The 22,893-nt window shown below is 46.6% G+C and overlaps 3 protein-coding genes across 3 annotated transcripts in view; 1 reads left to right on the forward strand and 2 right to left on the reverse strand.

The window, feature by feature from the left end:
• Window positions 1-2,678: 2,678 nt before the first annotated feature.
• Window positions 2,679-7,068, reverse strand: LOC135822348 (uncharacterized). The gene is made up of 5 exons (XM_065335092.1): window positions 6,890-7,068; window positions 5,999-6,158; window positions 5,495-5,627; window positions 4,808-4,961; window positions 2,679-4,601 (listed from the first exon to the last, which is right to left on the reverse strand). The coding sequence occupies exons 1-5, from the start codon at window positions 6,992-6,994 to the stop codon at window positions 4,455-4,457; spliced, it is 699 nt and encodes a 232-aa protein (XP_065191164.1). The 5' UTR covers window positions 6,995-7,068; the 3' UTR covers window positions 2,679-4,454.
• Window positions 7,069-7,310: 242 nt separating this feature from the next.
• LOC135822350 (cell cycle control protein 50A-like) lies at window positions 7,311-12,305 on the forward strand. Its single transcript, XM_065335094.1, has 6 exons — window positions 7,311-7,498; window positions 7,576-7,709; window positions 8,906-9,239; window positions 9,660-9,950; window positions 10,394-10,553; window positions 11,361-12,305. The coding sequence occupies exons 1-6, from the start codon at window positions 7,459-7,461 to the stop codon at window positions 11,386-11,388; spliced, it is 987 nt and encodes a 328-aa protein (XP_065191166.1). The 5' UTR covers window positions 7,311-7,458; the 3' UTR covers window positions 11,389-12,305.
• The window catches only part of LOC135822349 (probable helicase with zinc finger domain), a 29,312-nt gene continuing 17,722 nt past the window's right edge, over window positions 11,304-22,893 (reverse strand). Inside the window, exons 19-26 of the mRNA XM_065335093.1 lie at window positions 19,614-19,636; window positions 19,183-19,298; window positions 18,242-18,344; window positions 17,118-17,500; window positions 15,664-15,851; window positions 14,477-14,759; window positions 12,314-12,420; window positions 11,304-11,930 (exon numbers count right to left, since the gene is read on the reverse strand). Of these exons, the coding sequence (XP_065191165.1) occupies window positions 11,796-11,930; window positions 12,314-12,420; window positions 14,477-14,759; window positions 15,664-15,851; window positions 17,118-17,500; window positions 18,242-18,344; window positions 19,183-19,298; window positions 19,614-19,636 (1,338 nt within the window). The 3' untranslated portion in view covers window positions 11,304-11,795. The remainder of the gene's footprint in view (window positions 11,931-12,313; window positions 12,421-14,476; window positions 14,760-15,663; window positions 15,852-17,117; window positions 17,501-18,241; window positions 18,345-19,182; window positions 19,299-19,613; window positions 19,637-22,893) is intronic.

Below are 22,893 nucleotides of genomic sequence, written 5' to 3' on the forward strand. Positions count from 1 at the left end.
GCAGAGGAGAGACATTGTTAGTGGACAAGAAATATGCAGTGGCAAGTGGCGAGTGCCGCATGGATGTCAAGTTGTCATGCACAATTCAGCTATTACTTACGGTCCAGCTAGTCCTGCCATTGCTCGCTCGTCCTGGTTCCTCCTCGTTCGTCTTCCTGCACGTCTGCACTTCTCCTTCCCCACCGTTGGCTTTGCGGTACGGGGGTGCCGGAAGGAATTCCCACCATGTATCCATGTACATGAAGTCCCACCATGACTCTCCATGTACATGTCCACGGCCACGTCAGCAGTTTGTCTAGTACCGGAAGGAGTTCCCACGATGTCTCCAAAGGCCTAGAGCGGACGTCTTTGCAGCAATTCTTTTCGCCCTGCGCATTCAGTTCGCCGACGATGTCTCCAAAGGCAAAGGCCTAGAGCCTAGTAGAGGGGACGTCTTTGCAGCAATTCTTTTCATCCTAGTACCCTGCACATTCACTCCGCCGACACGACAGCGTTTACGGGGCCGTTCCAGGTGCAAAAGGTCCACGTCAGCAGTTCTCAACTATTTCGCGTACGGGATAGTCGCCGCGACAGCGTTTAAGGGGTCGTTCCAGGTGCAAAAGGTATCCATCAATGGCACTTTGCAGTATGGGACGGAAAAGGGGCTTCCTCGTTCGACTTCGTCGACTTCTGCAGTTCTCCTTCCCGTCAGGGGTACCGAAAGGGGCCTCCTCGCAGTTGTCCTTGCCGTCAGGTCCACGTCATACAATTCTCAACTATTTCGCGTAGACGGGATAGTCGTCTTTGTCGTACGCGACATCGGCGTTTACCGAGTGGCATTGGCACAAAGCAGACCGTTGACGGGGTCACGTGTCAAAAAAGTATCAACAACGTGTCGACTAAGTGTCGACCACGTGTATAGCGGTACACTCAGCGGTACACTAATTCTCGTGCCATTCTCGTGTCACAAAACTGGAACATCGAGTACCAGTATGGAAAGGCTTCAGACAGGAAGCCTTTCCAATGTACAAGTCATGTAGTTGAGTTGCTATGTCTAACAATATAATTATAGCTGTTCGCTATCATCGCTTCCGCGATGGGCAGGTATGAGGTCTGAGGTGTGTGTGTGTGTGTCACTGACTGTGCGCGTGTGCGCGCAGTTGGATCCCGGGCAGCGGGACGGATACCCTGATGCCGTCAATCCATTTTCTGCACCTTGCCCTCACCCACTTACTGAGGTAAAGGCCTCTTTTACGGGCAAACAGAATAATACAATTGACAGTGGCATGGCGAATGATTAGAACACAACACCAAAAAATGAAAACAATAATAAATTATTGTATGTGTGAAAAAAAACGGAAAAACACCAAAACAAAACAAAAACAGGAAAATACAAGGGCACTGACTGAGGTGTGCACACATGTGGTGAGCCAATAAGTGGGATCATTTTCAAGTCCACCCAGAGTTTTGGGGATTTCAATTCAGGGGGTCCGGGTGTCGGCCGTTGAGCGGTTCAATAGCCAATTGAGTCATCTTTCCAAGATTCCTTTTGAGTCTCTCTCCCGGGGAGACCCACGTGACCAGTTTTGGCAGTGAGCAACAAGTACAAGCACCGTGCAAGTGTGTGTGTGTGTGTGTGTGTGTGAGGTGTGTGTGTGTGTCTGTGTGTGCGTGTGTTAGTGGTGTGTGGTATGTGTGCACGTATGTGTGTATCAAGAGTAAACTGTGACCCGGGGGCCGGGGGGATATACTCCTGTGTGTATGCATACGACTTCCTCACGGACCTCAGTCTACAAAAACTGTACAGTAGAGTCGCGCGCTGAAGAACGTGGAGCCCAAGAACGTCCAGCCTGAAATTCTAAGAACACCATAGCCTAAAGCTAAGAACGGCGGTGTTGGTTTTCTGGCATCTTGTGGGATACATAAGATCCAGTACGGATTGTTTCTAAGAATGTGCTATAAGAACGCAGCCAGATTGCCCAACAAAATAAGAACGTCCCAGGCTAACCCCGGCCCCTTGGAAACAACGTTCTTGGGGGCGCGACTCTACTGTAATCCAGGGAGTACTAAAAAAACGGTTTTAGTACTGTACTCCTTGGCAGGGCCTCGGCCTTGCGACCAAATCATATGAGCCGCATGGGATCATACCCCTATAATTATTTGTAGGCCTGGTATAGAGGGAGGTAGGAATGTGCTAACATGGCGACATTTACAGCAAATCAGCAATACAAGCCAGACAACAGCAAATGCTCTACTAAAGTACTATACATCACAGCCACTAAAGACCCACATCATACACACACACACACACACACACACACACACACACACACACACACACACACACACACACACACACACACAGACGTACTTGCTCACCGCCAAAATTCAAGTGGTTGAGCGGATCTTCCCGGGAGAGGGGAGAGAAATTCAAAAGGAATATTGGAAAGATGAACTGCCCAACAGGTGACACCCCCTGAAATCCCCAAACTCAGGGTGGATTCACCATACCGCAGTAAGTGGATGAGGACATGGTGCAGAAAAGGGATTGGCGGAATCAAGGTATCCCTCCCGGGATCCAACTCCATTTACATCTGCCCCCTGTGAAGGGTAATATGACATATGTACAGTGTCGATCGACTTGTGATTTTGGCTCGCATCCCCCCCCCCCCCCCCACCCCCCAAGCGAATGATGTTCGTTTCAGGGATGACAAAAAACTTTTGAGGCGACCCCTAGCTAAGCGGACACCTGGAGTTTCACACACTCACCTCCAAGGGAAAACTTACAAGTAAACAGTGCACTAGAGCTAAACACCCAACATAACACAGAAACATTGGAAGCAGCCAAGAGCATTGAAATAATTATCCACGTCTCTGATCTGTATTGTATTATTGGCTGAGAGGATGATTGGCTGAACTGAGCAACTGTACAGCAGTTAGCGGAGCTCAATGAGCCCTCGTGTCAAACAGCCTTGATACAGTGACTGCCTGCCTTGCACGCCAGTGGCCGAACACAGTAGCAGCAGCAGGAGCAATGGAATGCAAGCTACAGTGGAGCCCGCTTATGTACGCAGCAGGCAAAGGGAGTTGTACTCTGCCCTCGTGGGAACGGCACGTGATGATGTAAACTGTATCAAGATTGTAAAAAAAACTTTAAAAAACTGCCATATAAATGATGACAGTCGCTAAGAAGCGCTCAGACACGCGACTACAAACTTCGAAGCACTGGGTCAGAAGCACATGACCGTGCATGCGTGTGGCAGCCAATGCTCATGGCAGTACTGATACCGGCCAGTATTCTAGCACATGTACTGGATAGCGGCTATCGAAACGCTTGCTCAATAAAAGGCACGGTGATCACAAACATCAGTACAACAGTAACAAGCCACTGACTGAGAAGTGAAGGAACCTGCTTGCTTGGGTATGCATCAACTGCACTCCACTAGGTACATGACATGTACTGTTTGTTGGCATGGTCAGGTTTCAGACGTGCGCACACAGCAACACATACACTGTAAAGTAGAGTGCGGGGCATCGATGACAATGTGATTATGTCATCTCAGTCAACATCAGCAGTTGACTGATGACAGTACAGTGCCTGATGAGCAACAGTACAGTGCCTCATGAACAGTACCTGATGAACAGTTACTGATGAACAACAGAACAGCACGAGTTATACAGTACCTGATGAACAGCAGAGCAAAGATCCATAGTAGAGCTGGAAAGCCTATCTTGGCATTGCTGGCCTTGCTCTCTCAATCTTGCCGCTGCTGCTGCAACAGCCACCAGCGTACGTGCAGTACTGGATGCACGGGGCGCAGCAGTGGTCTGCAGGCTGCTGTAGCTACTTGCTGCGCAGAAGCTCTGACTGGCGGTGCTGTATCCAGCGCAGGAATCCTGCTGCTGCTGCGACAGCATCCACCAGTATACGTGGAGTACTGGATGTGCGGGGCGGAGCAGTTGTCTGTATGGTATACTTGCAGCGCAGAAGCTCTGGTTGGTATAGTTGTGTCCAGCGCTGATCATGCTGACATGGTGTGCACAATACTAGTGCTTGTAGACTGTTGATAGGACTACAGCTGCTGGTAGTTCACAGTCAGTAACGGAACATACGGGCGCCTTGCTGTGCTGTCGGAGGTCATTGTGCATAGGCTGATTGATATCGAGACATTGCTGAGTGTACATTCCCATCTAGGTGCTTTGTGCAGAGTCGTCTGCAGTAGTAAGAACAACTTCAATAGCCCAAAGGTAGTAGCATGCATGGCAGAGAGTAACTAATCCACATCAGACACCTGGTAGTGGTAGAGAGAGAGACAATAGCACAGTGTACATGTACTCTCTCTCTCTCTCTCTCTCTCTCTCTCTCTCTCTCTCTCTCTCTCTCTCTCTCTCTCTCTCTCTCTCTCTCTCTCTCTCTCTCTCTCTCTCTCTCTCTCACACACACAGATATACTGTAGTACAGCCATGGAGAGTGGTCAAATCAGTGACAGGTCAGCAGCTCCATCAAAGGGTGAATCGCTGGACTTGAGAATCTTGCCGAGGGCACGGCGGTTTTCCTGAAGCTTTCTGAAGTGTGATTGCAGCGACGTGAAGGCTTCAGTTGTTTTAGACAGGTCTGGGAACTGGGACACAGAAACAAAGAACAGGTGGGTGAAAAACTGAAAATCGTTACTTTGAACATGTGCAAGGCATAGCACGTGCAAGAAACAGCCCAGGGTGTGTTTTCCGGGACCCAAGCAGTGCAAGTCATGTATGGCACAGGTCAATGGTGGGCTAAGACTTCCCGTAGAAGAAGTCTAGAAGGTTGTACACGTGCAGTATCACTTACTCCATGCTTGCCAATGTTAGATGAGCTGGTGATCGACGGGATTAACACGCCTTCCCTGCAGCATAGGTTGTCAGCAGCCCATTGCAATGCGGCAAGATGACTGGGCACAGCACTGAGACACTTCACCAGCGCTGGGTACATGCCAGCCACAGCTCTACGTAGGGAAACAACACATACATGTACCGGTATGTACACATGCCCGAAACAAAGACAACATTGGAAAAAATATCCTCTCACTCTCAGTCTCACACCATGCAAAAGCAAAAAGTTGAGCCACAACCATCAGAAGGAAAGCAGAAGGTCTGCAATGATCCTACATGGTCTCGCCAAAGAATAAAGCGATTTGACGAAGACTGTCCGCAGAACAAAACTTGCATCTCTGGAGGAAATTCTCGGTTGACTCTCAGAATGACATACTTAAACATGGCCGTCACCTTTTTGCGGGGCAAGTTACCCCATACGTGGTAGGTACACCCCATTCTAGTACACTTATGAGTATGACCCCACAACGTTCAGATCATGACCTTTTATGCCGAGCTGGTATCAAGGTGTGTACGGTTGTAGTGGACTTGCCCCGCAAAACCTAACGGCGGGAAATGGATGCATACGTACGTCCCATTGGGTGATTTGATTTACATGCGCAAGAATACGGTGCAAGCAGTGCAGTGATAGCATGATGGGCCTAACCGGTGATATTTGGCATCTATTGCAATGTGCTGGCCGGCTAGTGGCTCTGAGAGCAGCGAGATCAGGTGTTGCTTCTCGTTCAGTACTTTACACAAGTGATCACTGAGCCCCTTCACATCATGAAGCCAGTTCTCTGCAAGATAGAATGCACAAAGAAGTAGATGAGAGAGAGAGAGAGAGAGAGAGAGAGAGAGAGAGAGAGAGAGAGAGAGAGAGAGAGAGAGACACACACACACACACACACACACACACACAGAGTACCATACAACAGTACAACAGTTACACCAATACGGCACGGCCAGGACTGGCCTATAAAACATGGTGATTGATGACATAAAATCCAAGGCCAGCAGCAAACATACAGTCGATATTTGAATTCCCAGCTCTTGTTGAAAACAAAACTCAGTTTTGCATCCAACACAGGTCACCCGGTTCATTGGGAATGTAGAAGAACAAGCCAAGCTGCTGTTGCACCATGTGCAATGGACTATAGTGGAGCCTAACCTGCTTTACTGTTATCAGTCAAATCCACTGTGGCTTGGCGCTCTGATAGAATGTTCAACTGACTGGATACAGTGTCTAGCTGCCGGTGAAGATCCGTCAATTCACAAAGTAAGGAGATCAATCGTAGTGAATGACTGCTTGAAGCTGGGGCCTTTGGGGTCTTTGAAGCACACACACATGTGCACATACATGTGCACACACATACACATACACAAACACACGTGCACATACACACACATGTGCACATACACACACATGTGCACATACACACACACACGTGCACATACACACACATGTGCACATACATACACACACACACACACACACACACACACACACACACACACACACACACATCTAACTAAAAAAGAACATACCGTATTATCTCTATTATAAGCACGGTCCTTTATTTTTTCAATGTACCTCCGCCCCGTGCTATTAATGGAGACGTTCCTTTATTGGAGACTGTTCCATTATTTTTTCAACCTCATTTCAGAGGCATGTTGCCATGGCCAAATTCATGTCAGACACACACATTTCAGGGTTTTTTTGCCGGTACAGATAATGAATTTACACAGTGTGCTTGTAATGGAGACTGAGCACTTTATTTTTTGAATGCCACCCCAAGGTGTTCTATTATTGGAGACTGTGCTTATAATAGAGATAATACGGTAGCTGAATAGGGGTTGAAAACAGCTCCACTTTCTCAACAATACTTCAACGATTTTATTATACATGTATATACCCATGTCTCCAAACGCAATAACACCCAGTAGCAATACTAGTAGTCTTCCTGCAGCACATGTACACGTTCCTTTCAACAATAACTCAAATTTCAAATGGCATTCGAAACTCCAATACAGGTGTGTAAGCACAGTTCAGAATTCTTACTTGCAATGTGTGGCCATGTTGAGCGGCTACCCTCAAGACATCATCTAGATTTCCTAGAGATACACAAGCCAGGTGATTTTCAGTCCAAGGATTAGAAGATGCCATGTCTTGCGAACAACACGACTTCTTTTAGGTCCTTCCACAACAACAGACACGATGAGCATTGCTTCTATCTTCCTTCTGCCGTTCTGGATTTATCATTAAATTTTTATTGGAGTGTTTGAATTTCGCGCGGGTCTACTGTTTGTAGCGTCGCGCTGTAGCCATGGTAGCATGCATGCCAAAATCGTAACACCTCGATTTTCTTGAGATTTGTCACAGTTGGGGATAATTCGCGCCGACGTACCCACTCTTTTTCTGTGAAAATCGAAATCCGACGCGGGTACGCGATACGCTATTCCATCAATCATGCATATCCGGTGACAGTGATGTTCGTTGAGCGCTGTGGAAGCAAGCAGTTAGCTCACTGCTCAGGTTGTTTTCAATCAACAAGAATGCAGCCCTAGGAATCAAAGGACTGGTTTGCTATTCAATTTTGAGTTGTGAGAGGGAAGTAGTTTGATGCTACGATGACTGAGGGTAGTCCTGCACACGCCAATAGGCCTGGAGGTAAATTCCCTCGGCTAGATGGCTTGGTGTTCTCACCCTGGCCCGTGGATCAAGTTTTGTGTCTGGTGTGATTTCAGGGTCGAGAATAAAACAGCAGACTTTGCCAGCATGGAAACCCATTTTTACAGCGAACTGTGTGGTCCCCATTTTCTTCGTATTTGGGATTATATTTATCCCTATTGGTGTAGTGCTGCTGCTGGAATCTAACAAGGTCAGTATTCGGTTTGACACTGTAATGATTATGTGACTGGATTTTCGATGTCACCTGATCGCTTCATACTGCATGCATGCAATGTACACTATTCTATTGTTTAATTGAGGAATCTGAAATGCCTGTAAGGTATTCCTCTCACCTCTTGAAGTGGCATTATGTACGTGTAGTACCTATGCCAGTTGCAGATTACAGCACTGCTCTTGAGAGCTAAATAATTGTAGGTGTGTGTGTGTGTGTGTGTGTGTGTGTGTGTGTGTGTGTGTGTGTGTGTGTGTGTGTGTGTGTGTCCCATATGGTGCAGTGGTATGTGGAGGTTGCGGGTTCAATTCCCGACGATTATGGTCGCACACGTCTTTCTTCTCTTTCTTGGACTCTTCCTGACTTTTCTTTCATTCTCCTGGGTGGTTACCAACAGCCAGTGTATGCCGGAGTATGTGGTGTGGTGTGTGTGTGTAGAAAAAAGAAGAAGAAAAAATGGAAAAAATGAAAAATAGGGATTCACTGGCCAGAAAAAGTCACTTCAATCAGCTGTGTGGTGGATACCAGGCTAAAAATAGTGTCGGTCAATTAATCAGCCTTGCAAGCTGTTGAATGGTGTAATCCCAGCACAAGTTGCTATGTCTAACATAGCTGTTCGCTATCATCGCTTCCGCGATGGGCAGGTCTGAGGTGTGTGTGTGTGCACGTGCATGTGTGTGGTTCTCCTAGCTCTTCTTTCATTCTCCTGGGTGGTTACCAACAGCCAGTGCATGCCGGAGTATGTGGTGTGGTATGTGTAAAAAAGAAGAAAATAGGGATTCACTGGCCGGAAAAAGCCACTTCAACCAGCCGTGTGGCGTAGACCAGGCTAAAATTTAGTGGCGGTCAATTCATCAGCCTTGCAAGCTGTTGAATAGTGTGTTCCCAGCACAAGTTGCTATGTCTAACATAGTTTGTTTGCTATCATCGCTTCAGCAATGGGCAAAAGTATGAGTGTGTGGTATGCATGCGTGTGTGTGTATGTGCGTGCGTGCGTGTACTCGAATGCTTCGGTTTGTGTGCATGGCGGGTGACGTGTTGTATTGTGTCCATGTACGCACTGTGAACTGGGTGCTGTACATGCATTGTTCGATATCTCTCTCTCTCTCTCTCTCTCTCTCTCTCTCTCTCTCTCTCTCTCTCTCTCTCTCTCTCTCTCTCTTCTCCATGTGTAGATCAAGGAGATGTCGCTAGACTACACGAGCTGCACAACGCCTGCTAACCAATCATGCAGCCTGTTGAGAGAGAACCGCACTGAGCAGGTTATGCGTGATGCGTGTGTATGCAATGTAGACTTTACGCTAAGCGAGGACTGGCCCGGTACAGTGTATGTGTACTATCGCCTGACGGAGTTCTATCAGAATCATCGACGCTATCTGAAAAGTGTCAATCAAGAACAACTCCAAGGCGAAACAGCTCAGACATCCGGCTGCATTCCGAATGCTTTTCAGAGTAGTGATAGTCTACCTATTATGCCATGCGGAATGATAGCCAACAGTCGCTTCAATGGTAAGCTGTCTACTAGTATGCGCTGTGTCATCGTTGCTGCCACTTAGTGGTGTTGCTAGCATAGAGTGTGGTTCAAGATGCCGGTGAATATGCAATAGAAACAATGCTGCAATCATGTAGGGATGGCAGACTACTCCTATACACTGGTGTAGTTTCTGGCACTGCGGAGATCGGATATAATGACCTTTCATATAACGGCAGATTGAGTGTTACGATTAATTTCTGTTGCCCAAGTGTCGTGACAAGTCCTGTCAGAAGATCGGGTGTGGTGGCCGATGGAATTTGGTGACTTTTTTATCTCGTGAAAGAGTGTAAGTTTATATCCAATCTCCGCTGCACTCTTTTCTTCTCTATCTCTCTCTCTCTCTCTCTCTCTCTCTCTCTCTCTCTGTGCGCGTTGTGTGTATGTGTGCATGTTAGATTCGTATACGCTGTTCAGGAGTGGTAACGATACATCCCCAATAGATTGGCGTCGTGACGGTATTGCGTGGACCGAAGATACCAATTACAAGTTTGGCAATCCAACCAGCTTTGCCGGTAGTGCTCAGCCAGTGTACTGGCAAGAGAACGTGTCTTCTTTGCCTGGCATGATGCTGAATGAAGACCTGGCTGTGTGGATGCGCACAGCGGCACTGCCCAAGTTTAGAAAGCTCTATGCGCGCATCACCGACGGCCTAACCACTGGAAACTACACTATGTCAATCGAGTACAGTATCCTCCTCCTTACGCTCTGTATGTGTGGGTGTGTCGTGATGGCAGCATGCATGTCTACATGTACAATTGTAGGTGATTTGCAGTACAGTGAAATTTCAGTATATTGTACCCCCAACAGACGTTAAGAATCAGTACCTTGTATCCGAGGTCAAATGACTGGGTGAGAATAGGTGGGGTCGTGAAAATATAGTACGTTATATCCGATGTAAAGAGAAAAGTATGTTATGTTACTGTGACCATTCTCATGGAGTGTATCATAAACTAAAACACTGTCAATGTGTGGTGTGTGCAGCAGGAGTCGAGTTGCAAGGTACAAGGTGGCTTATGTGTTCAATGTGAAATGTCTACTTGTATTGAACCTCATCTGATTGATCCGTCAAGGCAATCACACTGTATGTAAGGTGTCACACATGAGTTTCTTAACCATGCTCTGCAATCAGATTACCCTATCCGACGCGGTCACAAAACGTTTGTGCTGAGCACCACACGATGGATTGGTGGGAAAAATTCGTTTCTGGGCATCGCGTACTTGACGGTTGGCGGACTCTCGATAGCGGGCGGATGTGCGCTTCTGCTGATTCATGCTATCTATGGCAAGAGGTTAGTTTATTGTGAAGTTGACTTGGTAGTGTTCTCTTCTTACAGACTGCCACATGTAGGCAAGTCGTCTATGCCAGTCTAGTACCGGGCTGGCCGCTGGAGAACTGCGCAGTGGGTTGCATGGTGTATGTGTGAAATGCGCTGGGAGTTGCATGGTGTATGTGTGAATTGCGCCGATGGGTTGCATGGTGTATGTGTGAAAGTGACCTCATGATGAGATTTCACTGCACTGGCGTGCAGCAGCACATTACCCAATTCTAAGACTTATAGGAGATTCACACTCACGGGGAAACCTGAGGTCACGGGACAAGGTAAAAGTTCAGACCTTTGGTCAACGGAGTGGTCAGTTTTCCCCTGGCCGCATGTTTGCCCATGGATTTGTGGCAGGGAAATTTCAAAATATATCTGTACTGCATTTTTTAGTACATTCTGTACTATGTTTTCCATTCGTCATACACGATTTTCCAATGGGCACTGTCCGATAATGCAGGCTGCGATGCACTCGTACAACTAGGGTTCAGAGTTCTCGCCAAAGACAGGATCTACGCATGCGCGTCTCATAGCCATCGGATTTTTCCCTTGACAAACGGCTTTGCCGATTTTCCCCGAGAGGTTCTTCCTTTCCCCCAGTACCATGGTTTCCATAACAACTTTCCCACAACCATGGTTTTAGCTGTGTGTGTGAATCCCCTATTAGTGCGGGGCATTTAAGACTTAGTATGACACGAGTAAACACCGCGCCACACACACTACTGTGTCAAGATGTTTATGTCATTGGTTGATGTTCTTTTTATGCTCAAACAATAGAAAACGTGATGTCAGCAAGATGCACTAAGCGAGAAAGCAAGAAAAGCAGGTGAAAGCAGAGATCGCCATTCATAAACATATAAAAATCCGTTCCATGTAAGAAAAATTGTATGAAGCCATGTAGGCTAATTGCTAGCCTAGCCAGGCATGTTTTATTATGCACAGTAGGGTTTCATGTTTAACTACTTTGGAAATAATATCTTGCATGCACATACACACATATACACGCACACACACATACACACACGCATACACACATACACACACGCATACAGACAGGCAAGCATGCACTCAGACACGCAAGGTTATGTTTATGTTCAATGTCATGTCAGGTACACACATGCACAATATACATGCTAGTTGAGTAAGGAAAAATTTTCAGTTAATTATTAATCAATGCGTTTTGCTTTTGAGCTAGTGGAACGTTTGCTGTACTCACTGCCAGCTTTCATCATCAGATTCGTAAACATCCTCTGTTATTGATGACGCCGGTGGTGGTGCTGCTGCTGCTGCCACCGCCGCCTGGCTTGATATTGCGGCTCCTGGAGCTAAGTGTTCGATGTTTGTAGCCTACAGAAATGGCATAGAACAGCAATAGACCATTGGCGTGACTTTCAGCTGTACAAATAATCATATGTTCCTTTCACTGCTGTTGGCATTTTTTGGTGTGAGATTGATAATAGTTTTTAAAGAGATTTACCAACCTTGCTATCACCCAGTGATTCCTTGATCTGATGTTGACTTTCTTACTCTCCTTTCTCGTAGTTTTTTTAAAATTCTTTACAACTGTACATATTTTTAACTGGTCTACGCCTTTACCTTGTCTAAGTTTTTTTAGTCACTACTACTGCTGCTGCTGTTGTTTTAGTGCTGCAGAATCTATAATGTACGTGTGTATTGAAATTTGTGTCAAATGACAAATCAATGTAGAGTTAAAAACTGTAACAGCTGACCTTTGGCAGGGGAATAGCAGTGTTGTGTTGTGGAGAGGTGAGCGTTGTGCTGAGTTGTGGCTGAGTATGCTGATGTGATGAGAGGCTACTTGCTAGATTTGATTGGCCTAATGTGGCACACAAACAGATGCAAGCACAGACACAAACACACGGTGTGAGAAAGAGAGAGACAGAGAGATACTCCATAGTATAACCGGACAAGTGAACAGTTGGGGCATGTTTGATTGGTGACTCCGGATTCAGATCAGATTCACTGGAGCAGTCAAAACAACAGTTCCCAGTCAAACAGAACAGCGAATATTTTTGCCAGAAATATTGTACAACTCACGATAGCGGCGAACTTCAAAAATTCCACACAAGTTTAAAGATGTTTACGTTGCTCAAGACACGAAGGCGAATACAAACGGAGAAGAAGCTTCGAAGACAAACAAATATTCATTCATGGAAGTGGAGACCCCCGTGCAATGTGCCAAATAACACGTATAGCTCCATGTACATCACCACGTCCATTACATAATCCCTGGCACATGCCAGAATCGCTTCGAATCAAAACAAAAACTAAACTCCTTGCGTGGCCCTGTCAGGTTTTCATTGGGCTTTGCAACTTGCTCTGACTGCTCCAGCCTTGGGGGTCGGAGTGGTCAAAACATGTTCCCGAACACTCCAAAACCAGTGCAGACCAATCAAACGCCCCAGTTCTGAACGATCCTGTTCCGGATCAGACCAGTCAAACGCGCCCTTGGTGTCCGTCCCCAGGGAATAATGAAAGAAAATATCAAAATTTGTGGTGGATATATCGGGAAGACTACATGGCCAGTACTGCAGTAGTCGCGCGCCCAAGCGTGGAAGAACGTTGTTTCCGAGTAGTTAGCGTGGGATGTTTTTGTGTGTGTGTGTGTGTGTTTTTTAAGAGACGTGGCTGCATTCTCATAGCACATTCTTAGAAACAGTTTGTACTGGATCATATGTATCCGAAATGCTGCCTGAAAACCAACACCACCGTTCTTAACTTTAGGGCTGTGGTGTTCTTATCACTTGAGGCTAGGTGTTCTTGGGCTCAACATTCTTTGGTGCGCGACTCAACTGTACATAATGTAAATAAATTGGATCCACTACATGTACGGTATTTCCCCGAATAAAACTCCCACCGTTTTCACAATGAACCTCAAGGTCAGAGAATGGGTGCGACGATGTTGCCGGAAAAGCTGTCTTGCTTTCCTAGATAAAAAGGCGGCGAGGAGACAAGAAACCTAACATCGAAACAAATATAGTGAGCGCACTCATACCACTGGTGATAATCACATGAAAACGACGTTCAAACCCCTAAATATTGTTCCATTGGTGTTGTGGTATGAGTGCGCTCGATATTAGCTTTTATAGAGGAAAGGCTTTTTCTACCGGCATACAGCAATGGATCGAGAATGGTTAATGATTAGATGCATATGTACGGACTCCCGAGTAAAGGCGAGTGTGCACGGCATAGCTCCTGAAACACATCGCTGATACAGATAGAGCGGTGGAAAGTTGCATGTGGGTACAGTACAACTGAGCTGTAGGTGTGCAGCAGTAGCAGCAGGAGACCTGCTTGAATCCTGCTACTTCTTTACTACATCACTGACATGATGATTGTGATTCAGAAACTTGATCCATTGGTGCACACTTTTCAATGCTTCACAGGGTTCTAGCCAAACTCTCTGTTTCTCTGTTTGCGTGCCCTACTTGCGCGCCCCCTACTCTGTTTGCGCGCCAATGTGAAAACTGAAAAGTGCCCCCCCCCCCCCCCCCCCTCTACTCATTTTCTGATTTTCGTGTTTTTCATGCAATTCAGCGAAAATGCAGCCGAAAGTCACTACTTATAGATTGTTCATAAAGGCACATTTGTCTGGGGCGAAGTCGGGGATTCGCCCCATACGTTGCATTTAGCGTGGCAAGACAATAATGGAAAGTGGAAAAATGGGATACAGGGTAACTGTTTCCCATGCCCCCCCCCCCCCACCACCACCACTATTTTGACCTGGCTAGAACCCTGGTTTTCATGCAACTAAAAGTCAAAAATCATGGTAAACTCGTTGAGAGAGAAAAAGAGAGAGAGAGAGAGAGAGAGAGAGAGAGAGAGAGAGAGAGAGAGAGAGAGAAAAGAGAGAATTCTGAGTGTAAACTTACTAAAGTTACTATGTGATGTATGCGGCATGGGACGACCAGCTCCCGGCGCGAGTGGAGAGACCTGCTGTTGTTGCTGATGCTGTTGGGGCTGATGTGCCTGTGGCTGGTGGCGTTGCTGCTGCTGCTGCATGTGATGTGCCGGTGCTACTGCAGGCTGCTGTTGTGGCTGCTGTTGTGGCTGCTGCGGTGGCTGTGGCAGTTGCTCGTGCCGTTGTGCACCGTTGCCAGAAGAATTTGCCGCCTCCGTTAATACGGGTGCCACGTTGATAAAGCTACTAAAGCACTGCAGAAGTGAAAGGCGGCAGCAAATAAAATCCAATGTCACAGTCGTACACTGTTAGTGTGCATATGCATGGTGCATTCCAGAACAAGATCGGGTAGCTGGTACAGAGGGAGTAGCCGTGTAGCAAGGAGACAGTACATAGAATCCAGAGCGTTCCCTTGCCAAGCCAAAGCTGTATGCTGTGCTATAGCATGGTTGCAATAACTTACTACAGTCAAATAAGTGTGCAGTCTTATTTTTGATGAAAATCAATGCTCCGGCCAGTCTTTACGATGAAAACTATTTACTGCTGTAGTTGTTCCGGCCTCGAGACCGGAGCAAGGAGCAACATATCCAGGGCGACCCGGATCTGCTGCAGTCATATACACTGTTCAGAAGAATCTCGTTCTGCATAGCACCAATCAAACATGCCAGCAGTATACTCGGCTGTGTGTGCGTTTCAACAGTTCCGCCCGATAGCTTCCAAAATGTTAGCTCCAAAGTAGAACAACTGGTTGTGCGCTCCATGTTCTGCCCTGCAGTAAGATCTGCTGCTAAAGAACGCAGAGGCCCAAGGCGCAGACTAGCATTGCCCCTAAAAAGTTCAACTGTTTAAAAACATGTTGTTCTTATTCTGCGATCACGTTACGTCCCGTAGGAAACATACCATAATAGAAAGCAGTACATGTGTGTTCTTAAATCTGGAAATCTAGCCTGGATCTAGCCTGGATTCGAACTTCGAACTTCATAACTACCCTGGATTGTTTTTAAATTTGTGATTTTCCAGCCTAAATGTTCTTCAGCGAAGTGTACTTCGGCGCCTGATCATACTGCACTTCACTATGACTGCATGTAGTATCAACGGCGGGGGCTGGAACGCTAACGATATATTTCCTTACTAGGTTAGCTGGATGTAAGCACTTACATGTTGCTGATGGCCTCTTAGCTGCGCAATGGCTCGGATTTGCTGTTGTTGAGCAGAATGCAACGCATGTAGAGACGGATGTTTGGGCAGCGTGGAAGCTATGCGATGTACTAAACGGCGAGAGCACATGTCTAGCTCCTCTGTTAGTCTGCTCTGGGTGGAGTAGAGTTCTTGAACTGCAGCTAAGCCTGCACCAGTACACATCAACACATCAATACAGGTAAACAACATACAGGTATTACAGAAGTTGCTGCAATACTCAGTCACAACTCCTGCGAACAGTGAAGCAGCAACATTGTTTAATCCAATGTTCGGCGAGTCACCCATTCTCTTCGGGAGCGGTTCACAAAAGCAATCCAACAACAGCTTGAAAGGGAATAGATCTTTGAAGTGGAGTAACTGATCTTGTTCATTGTGATTACATTTCATTCTCTTTGTCATTGATGCCTTCCTTCTCCATGACTGTGACTTTAATCGTATCACAGTGCAGTTTGTAGTTTTGCCGCACATACACACGTACACACAAGTAACTGTTAGCAGAGAAGTCAGTCAGTTTGTTGGTCTTGTTTTTCTTCTTGTTTGGTCTTGCATGACAGTTCTGATTATTCCATGGTCTCAACCTAGTACCTGTACCTTAGAACATTCTTAGTGATAGACTGATAGTACATGTAGAATATTTCCTGTATGCTATGTGCTGAGCCTGTGCACGTGGACTGATTCTACTACAGTCGTCCCTCTCTAATCCGGCACTTTTCGCGACGGCATTTTCTGCTGGATAAACAAGGGTGCTGGATTATAAAATCCTGCCCTCCAACCCGGCCCACCTATTAACGTACATGTTTGTGTCGTACGTCGAAACGTAGGGATTTTCTGTGTCAATCCAAGTACTTCGTGGAATGCATATCTATAACATACACTTGGGAATACGAGTGCATAGGATATTCCCAAGTGTATGTTACATGTGTTGTGTATGTTACAATGCTCCCTGACGGTATGCGATGTACAACTGCTGGATTAGAAAATCGAATTGTGTACAATTTGAGTGATTTGTTGCAGAAAATCGCTGCTGGAGGCGGAATTCAAGTGCCGGATTAAAGCGTAGAAAATGAACTGAAAAAATCCGTTTTGCCAGAAAGTGTGCTGGTTTGCAAGGGTGCTGGATAAACAAGTGCCGGATTAGAGAGGGACGACTGTATAACAAAATACATGTTGAGAGGCGGCATGAGTGTATACGTTTAGAAGTACTGAACGCCGCAGCTAGGCAGTGACCAGTGACCAGGATCTCTCGTGAAGGTATCAGTAGTGCCAGAACAGGAAACGGCAGAGCGCGGCAAACACCGCCGAATAACACACAATAAACTAACGTTACCGCTCTTGGATTGGTGGCTTGATCCAAGTGTATTGCATTTAGAGACAGAAGAAGCAGAGCAACACCACTAAGCAGGTCAACTCACTTGCTGCAATGTCGTTCGGTTGGCTAGGCTGTTCTACTGTGGGCCGTGGTGACGGCGTTGCTGCAGGTGGATTCTGTCCAGGTAATAGACCAAGCTGCCGGTCACCTTGAGATGTCAGGTGCGGTGGTAACTGTGCCTGCTGCGCCTGCTGTTGTGGCTGCTGTTTCTGGGTCTGAGCGGGGTTGCTGCCTGCTGCCACTCTCAGACCTGGAGAGGAATGAGCCTGCTGGTGCTGTTGTTGTTGCTGTTGCCACTGAAGTTGCTGCTGTTCTTTCAGCTTCTGGTGTTGCTGCAGCTGCTGCTGGTGAAGAATCTGCTGCTGTCGTTTCCTGTGCTGATCAATCATTTGCAGCATATTCCGACTCACTTCTTCAGCAGTCATGCTACAAACCGACAGACAGAGAACCAGATGGACACACGCACGCACACACGCACGCACACGCACACACACACACACACACGCACACACACACACACACACACACACACACACACACACACACACACATGTACACAGTGCATATACACAGGAAGGTGGCTCATGCAGGAACATAGAGAACACTGTAGCTTAGGCCATACCGCTATTGCCAGGATATTCAAGTAACATTACACTGAAACACAGCTTGAATCAGGGACTGATTCGGGATTGAAGAAGGTTGAAACCCAAGGTGTCATGGCAAGTCAACTCTACTTCCAGCTTGACCCAGTTTAAATCCAGTACAGGCTTGCTTGCTCTGCACACTGTACAGGCTATTCATGTACTTTAAGTAGTGCATGTACTGCACGGATACACGTACTCTACACATACTCTACACTACTTTACTCTTCATCTACTGTATTTTCGCGTCAGAGCCACACGTTTTACATGAAAAATCGGGACAAAATCGCCCATGCGACTTTAACTCAATAAAATGTCATACAAACAAAATTAATGTTGGAGTGCGCATCCAAGATGTGCTAGAGCTGATAGCCACTTAGTTGTAGAAAGTCAGTACCGTCGATCAGTGTCGTGCAATGTTATTGTATGACTTATCCTCTGACTCAGTGCCTGTGATGCCACTCCCCACAAAACATCTCAAATAAAATGATGATGCAGTGGACCACAGTTGTTCAAAATTACTAACCCTTTATCGAGGTGTTGGCGTATCACATTAACTCGCTGTACTCTAAGCTGCTTGTCAACAAGTAACCGCAGAACATCTTCTGCCTCCAAACTAAGCAATACAGCTGAGGGAGATAGTGAACACACACACACACACACACAAACACACACACACACACACACGCACGCGCACGCACAAACATACGCACAACACACAGCACATATGACAGAAGCGTATAGTAAAGCGAATCTTGTGAAATGTAAAAAGAGATGGAGTTCGCAAGCCTTGCATGGTTTACGGCACAGACCTTCTTGGTACACATACATACTGGTACATAGACACTTGGAGTGAGTTGTGACAGCTCAAGAGAGTGCTCGATACACCTGGGTGTACAGCCTTGTACGCATAGAGAGAAAGGGCAAACTGTATTGCTGTAACGCTGAGTTTCACACAGAAGCGATCATCATTGCTCTCGGGTAACAGAATATATACAGCTTCAGTTGCCTCTCTCCATCTGTGCACCGGTACATACACTGTACGTGCACTGCACTGCCAGTCTATGCTGTACCTGTACTGCAGAGTCTACACAGTCAGTCATCCCATGTCACCCGTACTGCAGAGTCCTATCCCACCAGTGCTGCTACTGCACTACAGATTACCCATAAAACACTGAGTATCTACATGCAAGGAAAGCCAAGAAAAACGAGGTGAAGCCATTAAAAAAGAGGATAAATAGGAGGACGAGGACGAGGTCTATCGGCGTTTTCAATATACCTACCGTCACTATATTACCTGATCTTTAGAAGCAACCAAAGGCGAATAGAAGTTTTTAAAGTGGGGTTTGGGAGACTGACGGGACTGATGGCTCTAAAGACAGGTAGTGACTAAAGGCAAGTTTGACTGTACTCTTTAGAGTCTGCCCTCTCACAGGTACCGGCATTGCTCTCTGGTGCTAGACCTACCGGTGATTTCATGATAGCGCTTTGGGTGCAGCTCACGCACCAGCGGCTCAACACGAGGCCATAGGACTTCTCGTCTCAGACGACTGTCGCGCATCATGCCCATCAGCTTTTCATCACTGCGCACAGACGCATAGACAGTGTGCGGAAAGAAGGACACCATGAGACAATGAGTACCCCCCCCCCCCCCACAGAATGTCAAACTGCATAAGGGGTCCCCGGGTGGCGAAAACTCACACTGAGTTTCACATTCATTTCAAGTACGTAGCACAAAACCCATACACTGGGGTAGTGATCATACCACCAGCTTCCTATACAGAGCAACTAGACCATTGCTGGCATTGCACCAATACAGTCATATTGACTACATGCACCATTGCAGTACAGTGTAGCGGTCTCAAAACTCAACGAGTCATCACACCACCAGAACTTACCTAAAACTAGCTGGCATAGGTAGCTGACAAATACACACATAAACACATACACACACACACACACACACACACGTACACACATGCACACACATGCACACACACACACACACACACCCACACACACACACATGCACACACACATGCACACACACACCCACACCCACACACCCACACCCACACACATATGGACACAAACGCACACACACACACACACACACACACACACACACACACACACACACACACACACACGCACGCACGCACGCACGCACGCACGCACGCACGCACGGACACACACGCATATAATACAAAAGGCACGCATGGACACACGCACACATGCATGCACGCACACACACATTGAACAGCAAAAACAGAGAACCGATGAGACGAAATTATGTATGTACAGGGCATAGTACATGCATCATGAGTGTAGGAGATTGAGATAGTGCATACTGTAAGACATGTTATTATAACGAGTCGCAAATTTAACGATTGTCCGAAATTCATAGGTTAAAGGAGAAGATACGTTAACGATCTTGCGATCTTCAGGTGTATCTGCACATAACACATATGAGGAATTAGAGCCTCAACAGAACTTATTATAACGAAAAAATCGCACCCGGTAAATTACTTCCTCGTTATAATTACATGTCTTACAGTAGCGCATGTATAGTACATTTCAATACTAAGTATCATGCACATGCAATTCTTCTTTGCTGGACATTGTCCCTTTCATGGAAACAAGGAAGCACTCGGTAAATCTTTTCAACACCTTGATCGTAGAAACCGGAGCAATTATCAATACCAGGCCACAAACACATGTCACAGCTGACTACCAAGGGCCGGAAATATTTGTCCTGACACCATCACACTTCCTACAGGCCGGTAATCAACCAACCGCACTTCCCTCCGCTGCAGTAACAGCAGATGAAGAATTCCTGCCTACACAGAAAGCATGGCACAGCCCCAGTGACCAGCAAGTTTGGACTGCCAGAGTCAAGCTTCCCTCCGGCAAGATTGTAGACAGGTCACGTTGCCAACTATACCCACTTGGGCGCGCTCATAAATTACACCGTATACATTCTCTGTCATGAAATGGCATGCAAACGTAAGTTTCCCTAATCCATTGCTCAGTCTAATCTTTTGTCTTGTGGAGTTCAGTCTTGTCTTTGTTCCGTCCCCATGATAAATACAACGGATTATCACCCAATGCAATTTGGTGCCTTGTGTCTGGCTGGGACCAGCTAATATTACGGGTACTCAATATAGATAAAAATATAGACAACACAACTGGTTCATCGTCAACGGAAGCTTCACTCTCCAAAGAACCAGGTCAAGCAAGTGAAGATGTCGTTTCTGCTAACGAAGGGATATCGACTTCTACTGAACAACCGGCTAACAGTGCTATCAATGATGTACAGTAGGTGGTGCTAAACCCCAGAGAACCTGTCGCGTCATCACTCACATATTCCGCCTTTGGCTCCAGTTCTTGTTGGGCGTGTCGCGAACCTCACGAGTGACTAATGCACACTCACTGTAAATATTACACACTACTGCCACCATGCCAGTTTATCACTGACACCCGTACCGTGCTCGGGGGCCTAGTTTCACATAAACGTAACACTGCATTTCTTGCACAACAGAAAGAAAAAGAAGGCCCTTTATAGCCTCGTGTTTTCCACCTAGTCGTCCTCTCTCAAATTCTCTTCACTCCTCCTAATTCCAAACAATATTAGTCCCTATAGCTGTGCGTGCTGAGATCTTAACATTCTGTTGTGGAAGACAAGAGCTTGTCTCAGAGGTATGGACGAACACGACCAGCAACTACTTATGGCCGTTCTTCCTATCATTGTTCTCAAGTTTCTTCGGGATGATGATGATGACGATGATGAGGAGGCCAAGGAGGATTTCATTGCACCGTTGCTCCTCGTGATTCTTGGGTTGAAGGAGAAAAGTGACTCCGTTCCACGCATTGAGAATTATACAGAAGTAACAGCTACGCTGTTCAATGATGTGGACTTCCACGAGCATTTCCGTATGAGACGTGACCCGTTTGAGCGTATCCTGAGAGAAATCATCGCAAATAGCAACGCTATTCTTCCTCTTACCTATACCGCAGGTGGTTGTGTGCCTACGACTCCAACGGAGCACCTTCTCATCACGCTTTGGATTTGGGAAAGCCAATGCTGCATTCGTGATGTTGCTGGCCGATTTGGTGTCTCCAAATGGACTGTGTGGACGGTCATTCGCCGGGTCTGCACCATCTTGGTGAATTATCTTGCACCAAAGTTTATCAAATGGCCAACAGAAGCACGAGTAAAGACAGTTTCTGCAGGTTTTGAAGCGATAGCAAAACTGCCCGGTGTCATCGGATCTATCGACGGATCTGATATCGAAGTGAAGCCTCCAAGCGACGACATGGACAGCTATCAAAACCGTGTATCATATTACAGTATGGTTCTGCAGGCAGTTTGTGATAGAGAGATGGTATTCACAAACTGCTTTGCCGGATACCCTGGGTCAGTGCACGATGCATCGATGCTCGTGTTCAACGGAATTGGGAGGCCTTGAAGCTGGAGTGCACCAAGCTTAGCTCTTTGCCCCCAAGGCGTATAGAATGGGTGCTTCTGCATACTGTAAAGCGATGAACTTTCGCGGTGTGCACATTTTGCTTTTCAAGAATTGCGCTGGTTCACGATGAGAAACTTTCGCAATTAATCTCTTCAATTGGATCTTGTACAGTCTGCAACCAATGTACAGGGCAGTTTGCGGTGATTCATATTCGCAAATTTGCCGAATGTGCTATGGTTGCGAAAATAGCGAAATTTAGGGCATGTTCGATTGGTAGGATCGGGATCCCGATCCACTGGATTCGCACCCTTTCGATTGGTCGAATCCGGATCCGGATCCTTCAGATTTGGATCCGGTCAACCCACCTCGGGGAGCAGGGTTGTCCGGATCCAACGGATCCAAATGTGACCTTTGTGCGTATATGGCAGGTAAAAATCATTTTTGTACACATTGTGGTACGCACACGTGGATCGAGATAGAGCTTGTTGACTTTTTGTACAACTGGCACGGTGAGTACGACTTTTTATTACTTCGTCAACATGGCAACAGTCAAGGCCCAAAAAAGTGTCCAGTTGAATCTGAAGGATCCGACGGATCTGAGATCTGGATCCTGATCCTTACCAATCGAACATGCCCTTAATCTCTAGGGAAAGTTTCTCACTTTACAGTACTGTAGAGGCAGAAAATTTTGTCGGTCAATAATTTCGTC

The sequence above is a fragment of the Sycon ciliatum genome, chromosome 8 (genome assembly GCF_964019385.1).
Source record: "Sycon ciliatum chromosome 8, ocSycCili1.1, whole genome shotgun sequence".
In the NCBI taxonomy this organism is placed as follows: Eukaryota; Metazoa; Porifera; class Calcarea; order Leucosolenida; family Sycettidae; genus Sycon; species Sycon ciliatum.

Bases quoted from the DNA above. Each gene is read 5' to 3' on its own strand.
- LOC135822348 (XM_065335092.1), bottom strand. From the start codon at position 6,994: ATGGCATCTTCTAATCCTTGGACTGAAAATCACCTGGCTTGTGTATCT. The intron at 5,628-5,998 runs GTTAGGCTCCAC...TCTATCTTGCAG, and splicing joins GACTGATAACAGTAAAGCAG to AGAACTGGCTTCATGATGTG. The intron at 4,962-5,494 runs GTTAGGCCCATC...TTCCCTACGTAG, and splicing joins ATAGATGCCAAATATCACCG to AGCTGTGGCTGGCATGTACC.
- LOC135822350 (XM_065335094.1), top strand. From the start codon at position 7,459: ATGACTGAGGGTAGTCCTGCACACGCCAATAGGCCTGGAG. The intron at 7,710-8,905 runs GTCAGTATTCGG...CTCCATGTGTAG, and splicing joins TGCTGCTGGAATCTAACAAG to ATCAAGGAGATGTCGCTAGA. The intron at 9,240-9,659 runs GTAAGCTGTCTA...TGTGCATGTTAG, and splicing joins AGCCAACAGTCGCTTCAATG to ATTCGTATACGCTGTTCAGG.